Below are 13643 nucleotides of genomic sequence, written 5' to 3' on the forward strand. Positions count from 1 at the left end.
TGAAGTGGGGGCAGCCTTGTGGGGCTAAGCCCTCTGCCTGTGGGATCTGACACCATCTCCAGGTAGAGGGCATGAGGATTGCATTGAATGAGTCAGTGTCTGCTGGAGGACTGCCTGCTGCACTCAGGGAGATCCCCACACACTCTGGACACAGGTGTGCCCTGTGGGGATGCTCCTCCCATGCAACGAAGGCAGGGGGCTTGCAGCGATGATGGGGACCGCATCCCAGTGCTGCCCCAGACAGGCCAGGGGGCTGGAGGGGCTCCAGGGGACCACTGGCAAAGGGGCTCAAGCAAGCACGGGTGGATCTTAAGAGGCCTGGAGGCGAGTGTGAGGAAGGAGGCGGAAACCTACTGGTGGATTAGAGCACAGGAAGACTGAGAACCCAGGTTTACAGAAAAGCCCAGCGACCTCGGGCAGCGTACAGGCCTCTGAGCTCCTGCACTGGCTCCCATCCTCCTCCCCAGCCTTGTCAATCAGCCCCAGCACATGCTCCACTAAGAAACTACGCACAGCAGCCCCAATGCCACGCTGTCTTGCCTGTCCTTGGCACAGCCCTTCTCTGTGCTCCCCTGCTCTTCCTCATCTGAAAACATCCTTCATATGAACTCAGCCAAACCCTCCTCCTCTGTGCAATCTCGGTCCTGGTGGAGTTCCTTCTTTCCTTGGAGGCCAACAGCACGTTTTGGTGTAATCACTTACATAAATACTTAGGTTTCGGCCGGGCGCAGTGGCTCACGCCTGTAATCCCAACACTTTAGGAGGCTGAGGCAGGGAGATCATGAGGTCAAGAAATCGAGACCATCCTGGCCAACATGGTGAAACCCTGTCTCTACTAAAAATAATAAAATTAGTTGGGCATAGTGGTACACGCCTGTAATCCCAGCTACCTGGGAAGCTGAGGCAGGAGAATCGCTTGAACCCGGGAGGTGGAGGTTGCAGTGAGCCGAGACTGCGCCACTGCACTCCTGCCAGGGCGACAGAGCAAGACTCCGTCTCAAAAAAAAAAAAAAAAAACTTAGGTTTCCTAGCAAACTCCACCTCCAGCAGGTCAGAGAACACATTTGGTACAGTTCATCTTTACCCAAGTGTCCATTCTCATCTCTAATACTTGATGAGTAGCACCAGACCTTCTCAGATTTGAGGAAGAAATACTAAATTAGTGATATTGTGGTGACATAAACTCACCAATATGACAGAATGCCAACATGGTAGATTTAGTTCTGATATGGACAAGGCCATTAGAGTCTAAGAAGGATGTAGAAACTCAGGTGTGTTTCCCACATGCCCAGGCCCCACCACCGAGTGTGCCTCACACCCCACGGCTGGTCCCACCTGGAGGGCAGCATGCAAAGGTGAGCCCTAAAGTAGAGGGTGTGATTTGTCACCCTGTTTGCTGAACTATTTTGCTGCAATTAGCAAAACCAACCCTTAAAGAAACTGTTTAGGGACCAGGCATGGTGGCTCACGCCTGCAATTCCAGCACTTTGGGAGGCCAAGGCAGGTGGACCACTTGAGGTCAGGAGATAGAGACCAGGCTGGGCAACATGGTGAAACCGTATCTCTTCTAAAAATACAAAAAAATTTGCTAGGTGTGGTGGTGCATGCCTATAATCCCAACTACTGAGGAGGCTAAGGCATGAGAATCGCTTGAACTCGGAAGATGGAGGTTGCAGTGAACAGAGATCGCGTGCGCCACTGCACTCCAGCCTGGGCGACAGCCCAGACCCTAGGATGGCTACAGTCTAGGTCTTCTCCTTAGTTCCTGCTGCACTAAACCACTAAAAAGAGCGGGCTTTCTCCCCAGTCCTACCAGCCACCCAGGGAACCACTGAGTAAGGGAAGGAGCTCCCAGCAGGTGAACTTGGTGTCTTCAGACTGAAAGCATTTTTATATTAAATTTTAAAAAATTGTTGGCCAGGCACGGTGTCTCACATTTGTAATCCCAGCACTTTGGGAGGCCAAGGTGGGCAGATCACTTGAGGTCAGGAGTTTGAGACCAGCCTGGCCAACATGGTCAAACCCCGTCTCTACTAAAAACACACAAAAAAATAGCTGGGCGTGGTGGTATACACCTGTAATCCCAGCTACGCAGGAGGCTGAGGCAGAAGAATCACTTGAACCCGGGAGAAAGAGATTGCAGTGAGCCAAGATCAAACTACTGCACTCCAGCCTGGGCAACAGAGAGAGCGAGACTTTGTCTCAAAATAAAAACTGTTAAAGCAACATTGATTCTATGTATGTGACATTACCAAGGAAAGCATTATACCATTTGTGTCTTGTGGGGTTAGGGACAGGGACAAATAGTCAACCTGGTTTGCCCTGAGGCTTGCCCCTTTCTTTTCAGTACCCTGCCTGAGCAACCTTTTGTTGCTGGGCCTGTTTTCCTGGCCAAGTGCACAGGTACCTTCAAACATAGCTTGTATTGCTTTTATTCATTTATTTTTTTTGAGACTAAGTTGCTTTGTTGCCCAGGCTGGAGTGCAGTGGCGAGATCTCGGTTCACTGTAACCTCTACCTCCAGGTTTAAGCAATTCTCCTGCCTCAGCCTCCCGAGTAGCTGGCATTACAGGCACCCACCACCAAGCCCGGAAAATTTTTGTATTTTTAGTAAAGACAGGGTTTCGCCATGTTGGCCAGGCTGGTCTCAAACTTCTGACCTCAGGTGATCCACCTGCCTTAGCCTCCCAAAGTGCTGGGATTACAGGTGTGAGCCACCCCACTTGGCCTTGTATTGCATTTAAAACCAACCAAACAAACAAAGACTCAGGCAGAGAGTAATCATCTATTCTGCAGCAGAGAGGATATCGGCCGCAGCCTACACCCAGACAACCAACGTGTTTCCAAACGTGAATATTTTTAAGATGCTAGACTTTTGTTCTGGTAACTTGGAAATTCAAAAGAAATTTCCATCTTGAAGGAAGACATTATGTAATATTTTAAACTTGAAATTTCTTCACACCCATTATTAAGGTTTTTCAGCTGTGAAAGCCAATGTTCCTCCAACAATAAACTAAAACAAGACCCGGCGCTCACTCTACCGGGACGCTGGCACCTTACCTCGGACCAGAGCCCAGCACTCAACCTCTGGTCCCACTGCACAGGATCTAAGTTCTTTTCTTACATCATGAAGTTTTGTGCCCAGTAACACAGGGGACGAGGCCTAAGCTTCATCCAAAACAGTGTTCTGAAAATGTTTCGACCACGACTTTCAGTAAGAAGTGAGTTTACACTGTGATCCAGTGTCCACCTGTGCACATGCATGCTACACACTCATAAACAAGTTACACAAAACATTTTCCTATGTATAGTACATTTTTATCATTTTTCTTCTACGCTGTTTCATTTTTTAAAATGCTGGCTTTACGCACTAGATCAACGTCAGAATCCACTCATGTGTCCTGACCTGTAGTTTGAAACACACTAATACACAATACTCTCGCATTATGGGACCGGTTCTTTTTTTTATTTTTTGAGACCGGGTTTTGCTCTGTTGCCAGGCACTAGGCTGGAGTGCAGTGGCACAATATGGGACCGGTTCTATTTCCTAAGTTAATCAGCTTGGAACTGCAACATTCTAACAAACAGAAATAGGTATTTCAGTAGAAATAAAAAAGAAAATTTCTTTTCACTGGCACATAGAAAATATGAAGTTGAAAATCATTCTGAAATTAGCCAGGTGTGGTAGTGCACACCGATAGTAGCAGCTACTCGGGAGGCTGAGGTGGGAGGATCACTTGAGCTCGGGCAATAGAGGCTACAGAGTTATAACTGCATCACCACTTTTCAGTCTGGGCGACAGAGTGAGACCCTATATCTCTCTAAAAAATAAAAAATAAAAAAATTAAACTTAAAAAAAGGAAATCATTCTGAAGAATTTTTTTTTTTTTTGAGATGGAGTTTCGCTCCTGTTACCCAGGCTGGAGTGCAATGGCGTGATCTCAGCTCACTGCAACCTCCGCCTCCTGGGTTCAGGCAATTCTCCTGCCTCAGCCTCCTGAGTAGCTGGGATTACAGGCACACGCCACCGTGTCCAGCTGATTTTTTGTATTTTTAGTAGAGACGGGGTTTCACCATGTTGACCAGGATGGTCTCGATCTCTTGACCTCGTGATCCACCCGCCTCGGCCTCCCAAAGTGCTGGGATTACAGGTGTGAGCCACTGTGCCTGGCCATTCTGAAGAATTTGGGGACAAGGTGTTCTAACTACTCAGAACACAGACAAACAGAGGAAGTCTGTGAGGGAGCCCAAAGAAAGAGTGAGGGAACTCACTAGAAGTCAGCCCATCTGAACAGAGCCTAGGAAGACTGGTTTTTTTTGAGACAGGGTCTCACTCTGTTGGCAAAGCTGGAGTGCAGTGGTGCAATCGTGGCTCACTGCAGCCTCGAATTCCTGGACTCCAGTGATCCTCCCACCTCAACCCCGCAAGTAGCTGGAACCACAGGCATATGCCACCATACCTGGCTGTTTTTTAAATTATTTTTGTTTATTTATTTATTTTGAGATGGAGTCTTGCTCTGTCACCCAGGCTGGAGTGCAATGGCATAATCTCGGCTCACTGTAGCCTCTGCCTCCCAGGTTCAAGTGATTCTCCTGCTTCATCCTCCCGAGCACCTGGGATTACAGGTGTCCACCGTCACGCCCAGCCTATTTTTTAAATTTTTTGTAGAGATGGGGGGGGTCTCCTTATGTTGCCCAGGCTGGTCTTGAACTCCTGACCTCAGGTGATCCTCCTACCTCAGCCTCCCAAAGTGCTGGGATTATAGGCATGAGCCACCACACCTGAGCTGTTTTTTATTTTTTGCAGAGATGGGGTCTCTTTACGTTGCCCAGGGTGGTCTCGAACTCCTGAGCTCAAGTGATCCTCCCACCTTTGCCTCCCAAAGTGCTGGGATTACAGGCGTGAGCCACAGCGCCCGCCCAAGGGAGACTCTGCTATCCAGGCTGCACAGCAATCTCGTCCTCCTTTTGCTAGAAGAAGTAAGAAGATGCTAGGGGCCGGGAAGAACCTTAAATGTCAAATTCTATTTTCTCCTGTCAGATGACAAAAGTAAGTGAACATTTCCTTTAAAAATCAGAGCACTGACTTTGGTCCTATTCAAAATAGCTACCTTCAATTAGAAGGAGGTAAAAAATGATTCACCAAAATGTTGTTTAACTTTCTCTTTTTTTTCAAATAATTACTAGAATTTTATTAGCCAAGGAATAGCAGCTGGAGGAGAAATAATAAACAAAAAAATACATCTTAAGAATCCCTAAGTACACTGCATATTTACAATTGAAGTATCATATTTTAGAAGGCCACAGTCCATCAGCTCAGTAAATGTACCAGGTTCTAAAGCCAGGATGCCTTAGGCACACTTGTTGATTAAATTCCTACCCACTGTCCTCGGGCTCGGGGGACCATTTTTCCATCTGACTCTGGTCTCCACATTGACATCAGGAGAACACCGCTTGGTGTTTTAAGGCTAACACCTTGAAGGGGAACATCAGCCCTGGAACCGGGGGCTTTTCTCCATGAAAACTTCCATCTTGGTAGCTGAGCCGACATAGACAACACACAAAGCACAGCTCTGCACTTCTGCCCACGTCTGCCCTCATCTTCCCACACTGACATCCACGCCAGGCAGCAAACAGAAGAGAAGGCAGAGGCCTGCCAAGAGCTGACGCTGCACATCCTGGGAACCGTGCTCCCGTCTCACTGGAGATGAACCCTGGTTCTGGAGCCTTGCCCCTGGCAGACAGCTTGTCACTGGCATTTATGGGTCCTCTGGGATTTCAGACAACATCCATGGTCTGTAGGGTCAGAATGTGCTTTCAAGCAGGCAGTGGCACCCACACCCAGTGGGACACACCTCCTGGGTCCGAAACCACTCCATCATGTGGCTGGTGTGGCCACCATGTCCGCAGGTCAGGCAGAAATTGGATGATCCGCGCACAGCCACGTGGCAGATGGCACACTGGAACGTGAAGCCTTTGCAGATGGCACACTGCGTGCCACGGACCTCGCTCCGGCAGTGGCTGCAGTACACGCCAAACTCTGGAAATGGGCAGGGACAGGCAAAGACAAGAGGCAGCATGGGTTTAGTTCCGAAAAAGGAGAGTGGGCCTTGTCAGGAAGAATGACGTCTTCCTCTTAAGACTCTAGCAGATTCTCTTAGACCAGTGGTTTTCATTTTCTTATTTTTTTGTTTGTTTTTTCTTTTTGAGACAGAGTTTCACTCTTGTCGCCTAGGCTGGACTACAATGGTGCAATCTCGGCTCGCTGCAACCTTCACCACCTGGGTTCAAGTGATTTTCCTGCCTCAGCCTCCCGAGTAGCTGGAATTACAAGCACCTGCCACCAGACCCGGCTAATTTTTGTATTTTTAGTAGAGATGGGGTTTCACCATGTTGTCCAGGCTGGTCTCAAACTCCTGACCTCAGGTGATCCACCGGCCTCAGCCTCCCAAAGTGCTGGAATAACAGGTGTTAGCCACCTCGCCCAAACCATATTCTGTTTTGTTTTTGTTTTTTTTTTTTAAACAGCAGAACTCCTTTGGAGCCACTGCACATGGCTGAGTACTGTATTTTTTCAGGGGCCCCTCGTGGAAACCCAGTGCCCCACAGCAGAGGGCAGCTGCGTCTGATGCCTGTTCCCATCCCGACGGCTGCTAGGGGCCTGGCACACAGGAGGTGTTGGACAGGCACCAGTTGAAAGAACTGAATGACTCAGTACTAACGCTTCAGCAGAGGGCAGACTGGTTTTACCAAGCCAATGCTTAATACTGCCCACTCGCCACCGGCCCCAATCAGGACACCATGGTGCCGCTCCACTGCTGCACGAGGACTGGTCCCGCTGGGCTACCCAGAGTGAAACTTGCTCTATCTACTCTGCTGGCAAGAGTCCCCTCATCACCTGATTCTAACTAAATCCCTGCTGCCTCTGCTGGCCTCCGGACAAAAGGCCATTTCTTCGTTAAGTCCTCTGACTGCAGGGGCAGGCGGGTGGAGACTGGGCCCCATCGCTGCTTCCAACCATGACCCTTCTGCCTGCTGGAGGCCCATGTCATCCAGCTTCACGAGCCTTTTCCCTTTTTCTCTCTGTCATCTGTGGACATTGTGGAAACATGCCCCCATTCACTGAAGACTTGCTCTTGGCTCTCAATTTTCTCTCTACCCCAGCTCTATTTTTTTTTTTTTTTTGAGATGGAGTCTCACTGTGTTGCCACGCTGGAGTGCAGTGCCGCGATCTCAGCTCACTGCAACCTCTGCCTCCCGGGTTCAAGTGATTCTCGTGCCTCAGCCTCCCGAGTAGCTGGGACTACAGGCACGCGTCACCTTACCCAGCTAATTTTTCTATTTTTAGTAGAGACAGGGTTTCACCAGGTTGGACAGGATGGTCTCAATCTCCTGACCTGTGATCCGCCCACCCTCTCGGCCTCCCAAAGTGCTGGGATTACAGGTGTGAGCCACCACACCTGGCCTACTCCAGTTCTTAGCACGATCTTTGAGTGTCCCAAGTCCACACCACTAACCCTGTGCCCATTCAGCCATTCAGGTCTTTGCCCTCATCCCTAACCCACTGCCACTATCCCCACTTTGGTCCATCTGCCCCTTTCTAGCTGCTGTGCTCTTTGGCCAACCTGAATTACATGGACTCACTTTATAATCACTTATTTTGCAAATGCCTTCAATTCCTTTGCCCATCTCCTGTACCACCTGGCAAAACCTCTATCCCAGATGAACTGTGTCACCTGCCCACTCCATGCCTGCCCACAAGAGGCTGAGCGACCCTGGAGAAACGACCACAGTCAAGAAATGCATCTCACTTCATGCACGCGATCACCGACGGACACGACACCCAGCCCTGTGCAGACCCTGTGTTTCCCTTCTGTCCCCGAGATGGTGACTTTGGGCCTCTGCCATGTTCTGCAAACTGGTCCCTCACGCCTTTTCTACCCACCCTCCCGCACCTGCCGGCCTCTTCTCTTACTTCCCTTCATCTTTACACCATGCATCGCCCAACCTCCCTCTTACAACAAAGGAAGGTCCTTTCTTCCAGCAGAACTGGCTGCTCTGTTGAATGACAATTGGTGATCAGAAAAATACATCAATAAAAACTCTTATGTGGTAACTAAGGGCATATTACACGATAGTCCCAATTAAGGCAAATCCTGAGACAAATCAGACTGGTTTGATAACTTCAATTTAAAAAATAGCTATGTCTTCCCCACCTAAGCATAATTTTTTATATTATGTACAAATTTTGGTTATGTTCTCATGAAAAGCCTAATTAGTTGAAACTCTCAAATTTTCGTTACTGGTTTTACTGGCCAACATTTAACATTATGAGAAGGTAAATATTGTGTGTTCAGGTAAATTTAATTATAATGTCTAAAAGGGTTTGTTCTTTGGTATTTGTTATAACTGTACACTTCATTATTCTCCATATCTATCTGGGTAAAATTATTAAAATACCATCTCATATCATTAATAATTGTGTTTCTCCACAGTGAATCAGATTAAATATAGTTTCCAAGCTCCTTATTAACTTGAAGACCCTGAACTCATATTTCATTTCGTTAAATAGTGAATAATCTTTGGGGGATCTGGACAATTTCTAAGGAGATGAAATTCACAAAGCCAGAAAACACAAAAACACCACGATCCTCTCCCATGCCTCTTCCCGGTATACACAGTGGAATGGCTCAGAGGATTAACAGGCTGAGAAGGACCTGCAGACACCCGTGGGCCTTGCTGGTGCTGCTTCCTCTCACCACTTTAGGGGGCATGAAGAGATGAGGGATGTGTTCCCAAAAACAGAGCTGGCAGGGTGTCTCACATCTGACTGCCTTTGGAATTTCCCTGACAATCCACTCGTAGTGCCGGTCACTAATGGTTTCAGGTTTTCTCTGGGTCTCTGAGGGAAGAAGAATGACTCTGTGAGGCTGGGGCTATACTAGATACAAATTGCAAAGTGATACCATTTCCAAGTATGAATCTGTATTCAAGATAATTGATGTGTTCTGTTAGTTCATCAAGAGAAATGTTCCAGTTTTATTAAGATGATCAATCCATGTGGTATGGGTATTGTCTTCCTGGATGTGCTGACAAAGTTTAGTCTATTTTAAAATGAAAAGATTTAAATGTGCTGGGTTTGTATATATCTCAACACACAAACACACACACACACACACACACATACATACACACAAAGGTATCTTAACATTTTCAAACAAAGTAAAACAATATATACACTGTAAGAGGAAAAAACAGTAATTCCAAAGAAAACTGCTTTGTGATAAAGAAAATGTCAAATGTAATTCTGTACCTGGATAAGAGAGGTTCCTTAATGCACCAAAGTATCACTTGAGAGCTGGTTAATTTTTGGTGCTTTTTGTCATGCTTTTGAATCCCATTAAACAAAAGTCTACTTCTGAAAAGTCTCGGGTTCTTAATTATTTGCTGCTGTGTTTATTTTAAATATCGTCATTCTGAACCAAGTATGTTACCATGTCTTGTCTTTATACACCTAATAACTTATGCTTATATCAAATCACCTCTGACCCAAACTGCCTTTTCCCAAATTTGGAAGAATAAAGCGCTCACTGTTTTCTACACATCTCAGCTACCTGTGGAACTCCCCAGATGACAAGTGGCCAGTGCTACAGACTTGTTCCCTCACTACAGGAAGGAGGAAAGCCAGACATGATTGGGAATGTCTGGTATTCTCTATGCTTTTAATTAGTTTAGCATTATTATTAGAGCGCTTGTATTTATTAAATCCACAATATGAGAAATCAAATAGGGAAGTTCAATCTCCCTAGGGAACTGTATACAAGATTATTAATAGGAATTTTTTAGCAACTTCTTTCAAGATCAATAGATGGATACTCATATCTGTTATAAAGACTGGCATATCTTTTGACAAATATATTTTTTAAACTTGTTTTCTGTTTAAAATGAAAATACAGTATTCAGACAGGTGCTGTGGCTCTCACCTGTAATCCTAGCATTTTGGGAGGCCAAGGTGGGTGGATCACCTGAAGCCAGGTGTTCGAGACCAGCCTGACCAACATGGCAAAACCGTCTCTACTAAAAACACAAAAACTAGCCAAGTGTGTTGGCGCACACCTATAATCCCTGGAAGGCTGAGGTAGGAGAACTGCTTGAACCCAGGAGGCGGAGGTTACAGTGAGCCAAGACCACACCACTGCACTCTAGTCTGGGTGACAGAATAAGACTTTGTCTTTAAATAAATAAATTAATTAATAAAATAAAATAAAATATAGTACTCCTCTCATTTGATAATAATCTTAACGAACATTTTACGGGATGAATTTAAAAAGCCTGGAGATTTGTCAATATTCTCAGTGTCCAAAATATTTTAGTGCTGGGGTATCACTAACTGAATCCTTAGGAAATGGTTACGTGTTGTTTCTGCTCCATATAATATTGTTATCATAAACCAGTCAGAGCCACTTAGCTTTAGTCCAATTGCTGGTTTCTGTTTTTGCCTCACACTGGCCTAAAGTCACCTGCTATAAACTATAGGTCAGAAACAGAAACTTACAGTAGACATGTCAAAATAAAGCCTCTTTAGACACTATTAAAGGTACACTTCACTATTGTGATTACTGAAGAGATTCCTCAATACCAGCTTTCCAGATAAGCTAACACTAGCCAGGAGCAGTTTCTCACACCTGTAATCCCAGTGTCTGGGAGGCTGAGGTGGGTGAATCGCTTGAGCCCGGGAGTTTGAGACCAGCCTGGGCAACGTGGCAAGACCCCATCTCTACAAAAACATTAAAAAAAAATTAGCCGGGCATGATGGTGTACGCCTGTGGTCCCAGCTACTTAGGAGACTGAGGTAGGATTGCTTGAGCTCAGCAGGTTGAGGCTGTAGTGAGCTGTGATCATGCCACTGCACTGTAGCATGGATGACAGTGAGACCCTGTCTCAAAAAACAAACAAGCCAAACAAATAACCGGACACCATTACCACCAGGAGACATCTGTCAGACTATGGAATGGATCAAGATTTCTAGGACTTTTTGGTTCAGAAGCAGATGACTTTAGTGAAAGTAGATGGGTAGAAAATCCAAGAAAATTAGAGTAAGAATTACTTAGCAGGGACTGAATACAACTGATGGAAAATTTTAATCCTGGCTAATGATCTATTTTTTATCAGAAAGGAGAAAACATTTTCTTCTTTCTTGCCCATCTCTACCCCTCAGTTTAACACGTTATAGACATTGAAATGAAACACTCTTGAAATGGTATCTCGTTCCAATTACCTTCAGGAGGAAACAAAATCCCAAAAAATCTTAATATAGACTATAAGACACCGAATCATCAGGGAGACTTAAGAACAGTAATTCCATAGGAAATATCATATGCTGATTAACCTCATCTGCAAAAGTGCCCAGAACAATGGGTGAGTGCCGTACAAAGTGCCTTTTCTTTTCATGACAAAATATCTATACAGGTTCAGTGAGAATCTGCTGGAGCTGGGTATGGCGGCTCATGCTTCTAATGCCAGCACTCTGGGAGGCCAAGGTGGAAGGATCACTTGAAGCCAAAAATTTGAGACCAGAATGGACAATATAGTGAGACTCTGTCTCTATTTTATAAAAATTTAAAAAATAAAAGAAGCTGCCTTCCTCCTTATCAGGATATACATGGATAGATCAAATTTACCCAGCCAAGGTTAGGCCCAAAATGTCACATTTAGATTCAAATCTCATTTAAATTAGGCATGATAAGCCATTATTAAAAGATGGCTTCATATGTGGACATGAAGCCTACAAGTTCTGCTAGGAAACTTCTTTGGCTTAGGGAATCCCAACCTTGCACAAAGTACAGATGTCATTTCCTGACAGCCCAGAAACAGACAACCCTGGGGATCACAAGTAAGAGGCACAGCACTGCAGGATAGGTTTTGCAGGTGAAACTTGACAGAGGTGAAATGAATCATTCTTGGGTCCTAATAGACAAATCAATAAAGACCACAAAAATGCTCCCAATACACAGAACAATCAAAGTATGATCCCAAGGCTTTTCAAAACTTCCAGGAGGAAGCGAACGCCAAAGCTGGAAGGTCATATGGTTCTAGTTTGTTAACCACACAACAACAAGTTTTGTGTATTAATCATCACCTATTACACAAAAGTAAATAAAACTGGCCAAATAAGATGTTAAATTAATATACTGAACCAGAAAACTGCTGAACAAAATTTAGGTGAGCAGATCTGTACCTCTAGGGAGGGAGTTCTCCCCATGGGGAGGCTGGGAAAGCAATTACTTTGCTCTGCCACCAGCAAGACCAAGCTCATCGCATGCCACAATCAGAAACAAAAACAAACAAAAATCATCTATATTCTGAGACTTTCTCTAAAGGAATACTCTACCTAGCAGTATCCCCACAAAATGAATGAAACTGTGAGCCCCATCTGTAAATATTTAATCCCAATGAAACTAACATTATCCCTCAAACATGCTATGCTGAAGTCTGGATATGGGATGACCCTTGCAGACAAGATAGGCGCAGAGGAAACTGCTGCCTTTCCACCACAAAGAGAAGACGTATGCTCTTGGCAGCCTTGGGGTATTTTTCTTCTTAAAAATTTTTAAGAGACATAGTTTCACCATGTTGCCCAGGATTGTCTCAAATTCCTAGACTCCAGCAATCTGCCTGCCTCAGCCTCCCAAAGTGTTGGGATTACAGGTGTGTGCAGCCACACCCAGCCTGAACTTTTCCTTCAATACCTGCTATGTCCTGTACTGAAGCAGCCCAGTTCCTCCAAAGTCAGGACTACCTTGTAAAACTTTGCCAATGAAAATCATTCTTGGCAGGGCGCAAGGAGTCACACCTGTAATCCCAGCACTCTGGGAGACCCAGGTGGGTGGATCACGAGGTCAGGAGTTCAAGACCTTTGCAGAAAGATAGGAACAAGGTGAGAAGAGAAGTTACCTAGATGCCTGGGATAAAAAGCCTTTCAAGCTGAAGAAATCTCGGAGCAAAGTTTCCAAGCACTTCTCCTTGCTGCTGCCATGTGAAGAAAGTGTTTGTTTCCTCTTCTGCCATGATTATAAGTTTCCTGAGACCTCTCCAGCCCTGCAGAAATGCAGAAGGCACTTGCCTTGTCTCAGATGAGACTTTGGACTTGGACTTTTGGATTACTGCTGGAAGGAGTTAAGACTTTGGGAACTGCTGGAAAGGCATGATTGTGTTTTGAAATGTGAGGATGTGGGATTTGGGAGGGGCCAGGGACAGAATTATATGGTTTGGCTGTGTGCCCACCCAAATGTTATCTTGAATTGTAATTCCCATAATTCCCATGTGTCATGGAAGGGACCCTGGGGGAGGTAATTGAATCATGGGGGTGGTTACTTCCATGCTGTTCTTGTGATAGTGAGTTCTCACATGATCTGATGGTTTTATAAAGAGCTTTTCCCCTTTTGCTTGGCACTTCTCCTTGCTGTCACCATGTGAATAAAGATGTGTTTGCTTCCCAAAAAAAAAAATCCACCCAGGTGGGTGGATCATGAGGTCAGGAGTTCAAGACCAGCCAGGTCAACATGGTGAAACCCCATCTCTACTAAAAATACAAAAATTAGGCAGGTGTGGTGGCTCATGCTTGTAATCCCAGCTACTCAGGA

General features: G+C 45.6%; 1 protein-coding gene across 9 annotated transcripts in view; it reads right to left on the bottom strand.

The window, feature by feature from the left end:
- Positions 1 to 13643, bottom strand: part of WDR59 (WD repeat domain 59) — a 141292-nt gene that overhangs the window by 18966 nt on the left and 108683 nt on the right. For 6 of the 9 annotated variants that reach the window (XM_064383314.1, XM_064383313.1, XM_064383311.1 and 3 more), the window contains one exon: positions 5151 to 6040. The exons of 1 other annotated variant lie outside the window; for it this stretch is intronic. In XM_064383314.1, the coding sequence (XP_064239384.1) occupies positions 5805 to 6040 (236 nt within the window). In that variant the 3' untranslated portion in view covers positions 5151 to 5804. Of the gene's footprint in view, positions 1 to 5150; positions 6041 to 13643 lie in introns of those variants that run through there. 2 more of the 9 variants (XR_010344895.1, XR_010344894.1) reach the window with 1 other exon arrangement.

This window comes from Aotus nancymaae, unplaced genomic scaffold (assembly GCF_030222135.1).
Source record: "Aotus nancymaae isolate 86718 unplaced genomic scaffold, 86718_ANA_hifiasm-v0.15.2.pri h1tg000030l, whole genome shotgun sequence".
NCBI lineage: Eukaryota > Metazoa > Chordata > Mammalia > Primates > Aotidae > Aotus > Aotus nancymaae.